Below are 11,878 nucleotides of genomic sequence, written 5' to 3'. Positions count from 1 at the left end.
TTCCAATTTAGAAAATTTTGGCAAATCTTTAATCATATTAACTGGGGGGGGGGGGGGGGTGTCATTATATATTTTAAAAGGTCAATAATCCTACTCTTAGCCTTTCAGATAATAATTTAGCATCTTTGGTTTCGAACCTAACTCCTACTAAACACTATAAATAAACTAACGTTTTCTACCAATCCCCTTAGATCAAGCAAACAACTAAGGAGGGGCCTCGATGTATTAAATCCAAATATGGCAACGTATTGTTGTTCGATCATAAAATCTGTAACGATTGATAGCTAATTCTTCCACATCTATTCCTATCATTATATCACAATCAATCTTCTATTTCTAAGTTGGTAAATATCACTCTTAACACATTCCTACCTTTCTCGAAAAATAAGATGGCTGGAGTAATCGTTTAATTCATGTGTTAATGTTCATGTACTTTGAATCAATCCAAAATAATCTGATTTTTTTGAATTACATTACATCTAATCATTGTAATAAAATAATGTTTATTTTTTACATTCAAGAATTTATATCATAATTAATAAAATTTAGTGAATTGTAAGTTAATATTTATTTTCCTTTTTAAGCTTACAGCATGTATCTATCTAAAATTTGCTAATTTTTGATTGGATAATAAACTATTTTTTACATAATTATGTTATATAAGCACTTCTAATACACTTGCATAACTTTATTATCGCAAAGATTTTTAAATTGTTCATAATATATAAAAATTTAAATCATATTTTTCAATAAGGTTTGAAATTTAGTTGTCATCTAGTTTTCTATATAAAGGATGTAGGTTTAATCCGCCGTCAGGTATAATCTTTTCAGAATGTTAGCTTAGGAAAGTGGATAGGATTAAATGGTTAGAGAGATATGGGTCTAGATTAGTTTATATTAAAAAAGATTTAATTTGTCATTGTTGATTTTATTTTTTCAATATAAAATAATAAGCACCAATCAAAAATAAGTACCTATTTAAAACTTAGATTGCATGCATTTAACAACTCTAAAAAATAATCAAATAAAATTTTTAATTTGGTAAAACTGATAATTATAAAATAAGGGATAATTTATAATGGACACTGATACGATAAGAAAGAGAGCGCTTAAGTTAGATACATAAACTAGATAAAAAGAGACTTAAAGGGAATGTACCAGAGACCTGTAGAGCTACCATTTGCACGGCCGGATTTAAAAAAAAAATTTTCGGCAGGCCCAGAATAAAAGAAATTTTGGCCCGACCTTTTTTTAGTTCATGCCTGGTCTGAATTTTTTTTAAAAAATCTTTAAACCCAGCATGGATTTTTTTTTTTAAATTTTAGGCCCGAGTGTATAAATATTTTCTACGGCCATGGTTTTTTTAAAAAAAATATACCTATTTGCATTTTACGGATCATTTTTCAGGCAATATAAAATTCGTATAAATAACTTCAAATTATCTTCTTTATTTAAAAATGATAGATTATTTTTTATTTAATACAAAAAGAGCAGAGATAAAGGTACAAAATTATTTTAATTTTAATTCAATATAAATATAAATATAAATATATTTATCATTAATTTAACTATTTATTTTTAACAAACATTTTCATGATAAGTAATGAATGTGATATATTGAATATATTTAGGCCCCCAGCCCGGGTTTATTTTAAAAAAATTTTATGGCTCGATCCGTGTACCTGGGTCTGCTGGTTTCTGGAATATACATTTAAGTTCGGTTAAAATTTAAGACACTAATTATTGAGTCGTGGCTCTATATGAAAAAATTATTAAATCTTTTTATTGAATCAAAAATAGAGATTCTTTATCTACTATTAACTTTTACCTATAATATAAAAATATTAGAAATTATTTATCTATTCTTTATCTAATATTAGCAGTTCTATTAATAATATTAGACATTCCTTTTCTAATAAATTATAACTTCAATATATTAAAATAAACCTTCTCAAAATTGCAAATCGGTTTCTTGGATTCTCATATTTGCCAATTTTAATGGTTATTAATTTAAATGGGGGTTTTTCGATGTCACGGTTTAGTTAAACAATTAATATAATTATTCAAAATTATTTTTAGATAATTTCCTACAAAATTATTTTATGATAATTTCTTACAAAGTTATATTAAGAAAATTCTATCATCCCTAATAATACCCGAATTTTGTCCTACACGCACATTTGTCTAGTGTCATCATTTCTGAACTCTGGTCTAGTCCTCATAAAATCTCACAATTTATGTATAAGATATTTGCCAATATTTTTAATCAATACCACAAATCAATATATCAGTTTTTTTTATTAATTTTAATATTAGTTCACTAAACAATATTAAATCATTATATAAATATAATAAAAATTATTTTTTAAATAATAGCTTCTAGTATTAGTTTTACTGAAAATATATTATATTAGTGATAGGTAGCTGGTGTATATGTACAATTAGGGTGGTAAAATATAATAATATATTGATTATAAAATTAATAAAATGCTAAGTAAACTATAATTTTAAAATTTTAAATAAAATTAGATTTTTTGATATTGTCTAGTTATTTTTGAATGATGCAAATTATAAATAAAATCATATAATTTGTCCCGATTTCATGATAGGTATAACGATATCATCCATGTTAGGAAGTACCAAGACTTTCTAAGAATTTAAAAGGTTTATTATATATTGAATATAAAGGAAGGGAAAGATAAAATTAAGAATCGATTCTAACTTCAAATTCAGAGAGTAGAGTATTTTGGATCCATTCAATGATTTGGCTAATATTGAGGTATTTTGCTCCAAGTTTAGGCTTGGCCGATATTTTCATTTCTGGCTTAGGTTTGAAACCGTACCTCAGATGATATAAAGTATTTTAAAATTATATAATTTCCTTTGTTCACTTATAATCTTTTTTCGGTTTACGAATGAGATAATTCAAGAAATGATAAATTGATATAATTAAAAAAATTTATGCTCATATAAGATTTTCTCCTAAGTATTATGATAAAAATGCCCATTCTTCAAAAATCAAATAAACAAAAAGATCAACCATAATCTATCAGAAGGTGGATTTGGAAGATTAAAAACCAATATTCCTTCCAAATAATTAAGTTCGACGGTCAATATTAAAGGAGTATTGCTAACTGCTTCCATTCCTTTCTTGATGTATTTCATCTCCGTAGCTTGTTGGAAATATCTTATTTTATTTTTAAATTATTTAATAATGTATAATATCTTTAAAAGGGTTTTATGCTAGAGAGTTCCTGAAAGGTTTGCCTTAGATTTTTTATTAATAATGAATCATAATGATTTACATCTTATAAACAAACTTTATAATTTTTATAAATTTTTACGTTATAAATAAAATGAATACGCATTTTAAAAAAAATATATACAAGGCCTGGTCAACTTATTGTGCAAATTTATCTTAGACGTTATAAAAAAAATTGATACTGTAAACGAAAACATTCAAATGAATGAATTTCGTTTTTTAAAAATGTTGAATGACGCTTCTTTTATTTTTGACGAATTTTGAACGCGTTCCTTTTATTTGACATTTCCGTTCGTTTTATTACGTTCGTTCAATTTTAGAAAATCCCCTCATTTTTATTCATTTGAATATAACAAATATTTATTTAATATTAATCCAAATTTTAAAAAAGGGTTAATCAGCTGTTTCCTTAATCACATTTGTATATTTTAACCAGCCACTATTTCTGACCTATAGTATAGTTTACTAATTTGAATATTATTTATATAATAGTGAGCATAGATGATGTTATTTAACTATTATCATCTAATTCTGGAAATTCAGAATCAGATGAATTATGCTCAAATATAATAAACACTAGTGTTGTTAAATGTTCATTCAACTCCGACTCAGAGTCGATAGTCAATTTAATCGACTAACTGAGTTCACAACTCGAGTTATGAACTAGAAGAGGAATATTTCATAATTACCTTAAATTAAAAAATAATTTTATTTTCGTATTTTTAGAAATAAAATTAGGAATCTGAGGCTATTTTTTTGGATTATATATTTTGTATATGAATTATTAAAATCTAACAATCATTATTTTAATTATATATTATATTTGTATATAGATGTGATATAAGCTTAATAAATTTTTTAGCTCATTTTCTGTATCGAGATACATTTGTAAAATGCATCTGTATCTAGATACGTTTTTAAAAGATGTATCTAGTGATTTTAAAAACGGGTAACTAATTATTTTATATAGAAAAATATTATGCAAGACTAAAGATTTTACTCACGGCAAGTAAAATTTTGACATTTATTCGCGAAATCTCGAGGATTAATTAGGTAATATTTTTCAGGTGAAAATATTTTGTAAGCCAATTTTAAAAATTAGCTCAAATGGGGGATATTTTTGTATCAATAGATGTAAATCCAATTGTTGACGATGTATCGGGATCCATTTTAAAAGTATCTTTTAAAAACTCTTCTAATTAGCAAGGAGAGGATAGCATAAAAAAATTGTATTCCTATTAGAGATTTGTAAAACACGGCCAGGTCTAGGTCTATTTTTTAAATATAATTTAAGTTCGGGCTGGGTCGAGCCTAATATTTTATAAAGAGTTAAGGGCCCCGGCCTAAATTTTCAAATATGATCATTACTTTTAAATTGATATATTTTTTAATTTTTGCAAGGATTTAATGAATTAAAACGCAAAATAATCGGATAGTTTTAATGATATTATTCACATAATATTGCCCTCTTTTTTTTTAAAAAAAACTACTATATATTTGGTATAATATAGGATTTAAGCCATACTATATATTTAAAGTGCAATAACTCTTGGCCCAGTCAATTTGTACAATTATGAAGTATAATGTCTATCTGCAAAAAATTTGAAAGAACAATTTTTATTTTATAGCCATTTCTGGTTCTTGGTAATGGACTTATTTTCAATAAAGTAAACTTTATAACATATTAAAAGGCAATTTTAGAGTTATTTAACATAATTTAAATGATATTTTTAGCTTAATTTCTTTTTGAGATAATTAAAATTAAATATAGTGTATTTTTGAATTTTTCGCTTATAAAGATGACCATATCCCAAGAAGTAAGCCGATTTGAAAAGTAAAATTTTACATCCAAAATTTTTTTAAAAATCGAAGGTGGTAGGGTTGAAATATCTTTTTCTTTTTTTTGGTTGATTTATTATGGAATACAACATTTATAGTTTAAATTATTTATTTTTTTATTTATTAGTTTGGATAAAAATTATTATTACTGCCTACCTTCAGCCTAATCGTGGGGGGGAGTGGCAACGTCTTTTGGCGGCTAATGGAGGTCTAAAAGGTACCTGTGATCTGGGTCGAGAATAGGATCACCGTTTCCTCGACGGGGTGTAAAAACCACTTAAAGAGGTTGATGTCAGGAAGTGCATCCGATTGTAAAAACTTTGCTACAAAATTTCCCTATGGTTACAACAAAGCATGGGCGGGGTACAGCCAAAAGTACCCCGTGGGTCTCCTCATCTGCCTACTACAAAAAGAAGGATAGGAAACCTGGTGGAACCACGATTCATGAAAATGAAACTTATGACGGCCATAAACGACTGATAATAAGTAAAGAAACCAGTTTAAGGGGGATCGAGTTAGGGTCCCTACATGGAATGTTGGGAGTATGACGGGAAGAGCGAGAGAACACAATGTTTAAGAAAGAATCAGAGAAGCTGGTGACTTATAAGTCAAGTAGTACCAAAAGTGCAGCGGATTACTTGTTATTAAGGAGATGTGATCGATGTATATTAAAAAATGTGAAAGTGATACCGGGAGAGGAATGTATAAATCAGCATCGACTAGTTGTATGAGATCTCACTCTTAAAGGTGCCAAGGTCACTAAAAGAAAGTTTGTGCCAAAGCTGAAGGTTTGGAAATTGAAGGAGAGTGCTAGACGTCAAATCAATATGACATTGGCGATTAGGGAAGCGGAGGTGGCACAAGCATCTGGGGTAAATGACAAGTGGGAAGCCATGAAGAAAGCCTGGGTGATGACAACTGAGGAGGTATGTGAATGGACATAAGGGCCGCCTAGACATAAGGAGACTTCGTGGTGGAACCCGGAGGTAGCGAAAGCTGTGGATGAGAAACGGAGGTGTTTCAAAGTATAGTATAATAGCAAAGAAAATAGTGATAACGATATTTACAAGATGGCTAAAAGAAATGCTAAGAAATTAATAGCGAAGGTTCAAGAAGATGAAATACACGAGTTTGCTAAAGAAATGGAATGCGCTGATGGAATTAGAAATATGGTTCGAATGGCAAAGCAGATGTCAAAAAAGAGGCAGGAAGTGATAGGTGTAGTGTTTGAAAAATATCGAAGGAAAAATGGTAATTGATAGTAGTGGTATTAAGAACACCTGGAATATTTACATGAAAGGACTTTTGAATGAAGAAAATAAATGGGATAATAATGTTAGTTGTGCAAAGGTTGAAGGTCCAGGGTGTAAATTTGGCAAGGACGAGATAAAGAGAGCAGTGAAAAAGATGAAGAAAGGGAAGGCATAGGGTTTAACGATGGTGGTATCAGAGATGTTTAAAGGTTGTGATGATTTAGGGATTGAATGGTTAATGAATTTAGCCAATCAAATTGTCATAGAAGGTATTATTCCCGAGGACTGGCGAAGAAGTATAATTATCCCAGTATACAAGGGGAAAGGTGATCCTTTAGATAGCGGGTCTTAAAGAGCTATTAAATTCTTGGAACATGAAATGAAAGTATTTGTGAGAGTGTTAGAGAAGCGGATAAGAGAAAAAATTAAAATTGATGAAATGCAGTTTGGTTTTACATCGGGAAAAGGCACGACATATGCAATTTTTGTGGTGAGACAAATGCATAAGTATCTTGCGAAGGAAAAGAAACTCTTATATGCGTTTGTTGGTTTGGAGAAAGCATTTGATAGGGTGCCGCGTGAGGTTACTAGATGGGCCTTGAGAAAATCAGGTGTGAAGGAATGGTTGGTTATCGCAGTGATTGCACTGTATGTTGGAGCACAAACAGCAGTACGGACGGATTATGGTGATAGTGACAGCTTTGAGGTGAAGGTAGGACTTCATCAAGGATCCGTGCTGAGTCCATTATTATTTATCTTAGTAATGGATGTGGTGGCTAGAGAAAAGAGTGAAGGATATCCTTGGGAGCTATTATATGCAGATGACCTTGTATTAATGGCAAACAGTGATGAAGAATAGAGGGATAAAATTAGTAAATGGAAGATGACTATGGAAGCAATGGGCCTGAAAATGAATGCATCAAAGACAAAGGTGATGATTGGTGGGGAAAATCTAAAGATGGAGGAATCCGGTAAGTGGCCTTGTGGTGTATGTGGGAAAGGAGTTGCTAGAAATTCTATCCAATGCACCAGATGCCAGAAATGGATACATAATAGATGTAGCGGGAAAAAAGGAAGTTTGATGTTAGAAAGAATGACCTATATTTGTAGAACATGCATGAAAGGGATACATAATAATGATAACCTAGAAAATGGTCGTCTGGATATTGGCAATGGGTTAACCCTAGAAAAAGTGGATAAGTTTTGTTATTTAGGTGATATGCTAAACGCAGATGGTGGTGTAGATTCCGCCGTTGTTGCAAGGATCAGACAAGCTTGGAAGAAGTTCAGAGAGATGTCGTCTATTCTTACAAATAAAAAAGTCTCTGAAGTTAAAGGGGAAAGTTTACGTAAGCTGTGTGAGGAGTTGTTTAGTTTATGGCGGCGAAACATGGGCAATGAGAGCGACTCACGAAGCCAAATTAGAAAGAACAGAGATGAGGGTGATTTGATGGATGTGTGGGGTATCTCTGAGAGAGGGAAAAACTAGCAAGGAATTGCGAGCAAGATTGGGTATAGAAATGATTGGAATGGTAATGCGACGAAATAGACTAAGATGGTTTGAGCATGTGGAACGTATGACAAAAGATGACTGAGTAAAGAGATGCACAATGATGGAAGTAGGAGGATCAAGACCTAGAGGAAGACCCAAGATGACGTGGACAAATGTGATAGCGCCGGATATGAGAAACACGAATCTTACAAATCTCAGGACCGTCAAAAATGGAAAAGAAAAATCAGAGGGAAAACTGGCCTACCCGGGTAAACCTGGAAATCGCCATAAAACGGAGAAGAAGAATTATTAGTTAAAATAAACAATTTTTTAATATCTTTTTAATATTAATAATATTGCTCAGCCCAGATTTAAACTCTTTGAATCAGGGATCCAAATTGAACCTGAAACAGCTAAAAATCGGTATTTTTTATCATACCTAAACCGCTAAAAAAAATTCTAGCCGAACCTGAACCGAACCGCTAAAATGCCTCTGAACGGTGAGCCTCGTGATTTTATACTTATAAAATAATCTGTAAGTTATTACTAGTATATTGCAAAAATTTAAATTATATAATTGTTTTAAAATTATTATCAATCATGTTTGATTGATAAGTGTCAGTTATAATTTTTATAAATTTTAGTATAGTGCCATTTTACAATATTTTTTAAATATTTTAAGCTTATATATTATAATGCCTAGAGAAAAATTAAATCGATATATAAATTATTTACAAATAGTATTATAAATAACACATCAAAATGTATATTACTGATTGTCAAATAAATATGAAAGGCCATCATGAAGTAAATCTTGAGAGTAACATAAAAAAAACCACCCTCTAGAATTAGATAAAATTAACAAAATAGAGGGGCGTCGCTAGCCTATACAATCTCAGGGGACTCAACTAAAAAATTTTAGGGGGGAGGTTTATATTAATATATTATACTTTTTTAAAATTTTCTAACTATGAACAATTATTCGGAATTTCATATTTTGTCATTTATTATATTATGCACATCTAGCATATAAATAATTAAAACAATACAAGACATTTTAAAAAAATTTTTTTAATATAAAATCTATTTTTTTACAGTATAAAATATTTTCGATTGCTTATATAAAAAATTTTTCGTCTAGAGAAATACAAGTGAAAAGAAAGGTTGTTAATTAATTCATACATATGCCTCAATTGATAATGGTTTTTCTACAAAATTTTTGGTATATGAAATTTTGCATTTTAAATTTTTTTTTGTTGTTAATACTACAATTAAAAGAAGATCCCACAAATAAAAAAATAACTTTAGGAAAATTATTTATTTTTGTTGATAATGCCTATTTTTAAAGGGGGAATAGGGGTAAGGTAAATTTTTGATAGAGGTTTAAATGTTTTTTGGTGATAATACTATATATAAAGGAAGATCTCATAAATAAATAAAATTTAAGCAAATTGGAAAATTAGTATAATTTTTTCTGGAAATAAATAATAATCTAAAGTTTTGTATTAGGGGTAAAATATCGAATTTCTTAATTCCGATTATTCTTATCGTTTATATATGGGGAGCAGGGGGGGGGGGGGGGGGGTAAGATAATTTTGCCAACAAATTTTTAAAAAATAATTTTTAGTTCCGATTAAGATTATGCATATATAATATGATTCATTCTACACAATCCTCTTTTTTTTATAAAATAAATATTTTTAAAGTAGGTGTATATACTCAAAATGATGAAAGATCTTACGAGTTTTGTTTAAATAACGAATTAATACCGTCAGGAATACAACATACTTCAATTCCATAATGCGGGTAGAAAAAAAACAAGAAGAGTTTGCAATACCGATGCAATAGATGTCGTAGATCATCGATATGGAAAGATAATATTAATTCATAAATGACAAATTTTTAGATTCTATTTTTGAAGGGATACGGGACGTTGGGAAATTTTTAAGACTAGTGTATTTGTACCTAAGTACTAATTCTTTAAAAAATATTAAAGAATCAAATTATTTTTGGCCGCTATACAATTTTAAGTGCTTCTAAGGAATTAGATCATGATAGGAATACAATTTCTAGATGATAATTTAAAGTAAAATATGGTTTTTTATTTCACTTATATATGTTTAAAAAATTTTGTAAGGTATGTGAGTTCCATATAGCTTCTAATCATTCAAAGATGGGGGAGGGGCCCGGCCGCGTTAACGAAATTGACGAAACTCATGTGTGGAAGCGTAATTATAATCGGGTCGGCATATGATCTCCGAGGCTATATGGATCATCGGTAGCATATGTCGGGAGACAAATGAAATATTTCTTAGTGCTACAACAACAAAGAATCAAGATAACTGCGTATGATATTAAAGATAACATCATGCAAGATTTGACGATAATGACTGACTCGTGGTTAGGGTATGTAAATATATTTTCTCTATAAATCAGGTTAGAAGGAACAAATTATTTTCACTATCGGGTCAATCATTCACGAAATTTTGTTGATCCAAATGACAGATCGATCCACACCCAAAAAGTCGAAAGGCTGTGGCGGGATCTAAAAGCAAACTATAAAAGACATGGGATCGGGATAATATTCATGAATATCTTTTGGAATATTGATATTTTCGAAAATATAGATTATTAAATCGTTTTGATATTTTTATTCATTTTATTAATGATTGTATAAATTTTAATAATTGCGCATTTAATACAATATTTCGATTTAACCGGTTAAAAAAATCACTTAAACTTCAAAGGTGGGGTCTATTTTACCCCTAATACAAAATTTTAGATTAATATTTATTTCCAGAAAAAAGTTATGCCAATTTTCCTATAGTTGCTAAATATTTTTTTTATTTATGAGATCTTCCTTTAATTATAGTATTATCACCAAAAAAATTTAAAATGCAAAGTTTCATCTACCAAAAATTTTGTAGAAAAAACTTTTTTAAAATATCTTAAATAAAAACTTCAACTAGAAATTTTTAAACATAATTATACCTGTTTTTTAAGTATAAATTCATTATTAATTTTAGCTCTTTATGTCGTAATTTTTAAAGGGATCAGAACTATCCGGGATCATCACGGGTTTTAAAGGGATAACTAAAAAATTAGGGTTTTAAGTTAAGGAATGATAATATGATATTATCACGTTTTAATCGCGATAAAGAGGAATCTTATTTTTAAAAGCGTTTTACGTGCGAATTTTATTGTTATTTATTAATTTTCAATGTTGTTTTATTTGGCCTTGAAATAAGATTCTAATATAGGGTAACAATCGATAGCTAATCAAATTATCTATTCAACTCGAGGTCAATCTCTACCCCTTAATGGGCGAGTCTAGGTCTGGGAGGTCAGGAATATTTTTATAAAAACAAAATATGGATACGGGTATTAAATAAAATCTAATTTAATTATCTTTTGACTGAAAGTATTCATTCTTGGTCTTGATGAGTATGATTTGGTCTGATGGGAAGGTGGAGGAGGGATTAAAAAAATAATTTTTTGATAATCAAATAAAAGGTAATTATAATATTTTTTATAATAATAATAATCACTCATAACGGAAGGGTCTTGGTCTTGAAGGGTCAGGAATATTTTTATCAACACAAAATATCGATATGGGTATCAAATAAAAGCTAGTTTAAATATCTTTTGATTAAGGGTATTCATTCATTCATTCTTGGTCTTGGTGGGGGCAGGGGTGGATTGATGTGAGGGGGGGGGGGGACAAAAATATATTTTTTGATATGGGTACCAAATAAAAGATAATTTAAATATTTTTTTATTGTAAAAATAATTATCAATTTAAGTGGGCGGATTTAGGTCATGGAAGGTCAGGATTTTTTTATAAACACAAAATAACGATATGGGTATCAAATAAAAGGTAAATAAAATATCTTTTAATTGTAATAATAATAAATAAAATATCTTTTGATTGTAATAATAATCATCAATCTAAGTGGGCGGGTCTAGGTTTTGGGGGTCAGGAATATTTCTATAAACACAATATAACGATATGGGTATGAAATAAAAGGTAAA

At 29.3% G+C, this 11,878-nt stretch overlaps 1 protein-coding gene across 3 annotated transcripts in view; it reads right to left on the bottom strand.

The window, feature by feature from the left end:
- Positions 1–2,367: 2,367 nt before the first annotated feature.
- The window catches only part of LOC135925874 (uncharacterized), a 131,273-nt gene continuing 121,762 nt past the window's right edge, over positions 2,368–11,878 (bottom strand). For 2 of the 3 annotated variants that reach the window (XM_065461426.1, XM_065461427.1), the window contains 3 exons: positions 3,041–3,187; positions 2,723–2,843; positions 2,368–2,649 (listed from right to left, as the gene is read on the bottom strand). In XM_065461426.1, the coding sequence (XP_065317498.1) occupies positions 2,581–2,649; positions 2,723–2,843; positions 3,041–3,187 (337 nt within the window). In that variant the 3' untranslated portion in view covers positions 2,368–2,580. The remainder of the gene's footprint in view (positions 2,650–2,722; positions 2,844–3,040; positions 3,188–11,878) is intronic. The other variant, XM_065461428.1, reaches the window with a different exon arrangement.

This window comes from Gordionus sp. m RMFG-2023, chromosome 3 (genome assembly GCF_954871325.1).
Source record: "Gordionus sp. m RMFG-2023 chromosome 3, tfGorSpeb1-WG-v2, whole genome shotgun sequence".
NCBI lineage: Eukaryota > Metazoa > Nematomorpha > Gordioida > Chordodea > Parachordodidae > Gordionus > Gordionus sp. m RMFG-2023.
Note: the sequence above shows the minus strand (reverse complement) of the source record. Positions and strands in the feature narration are given on the sequence as shown.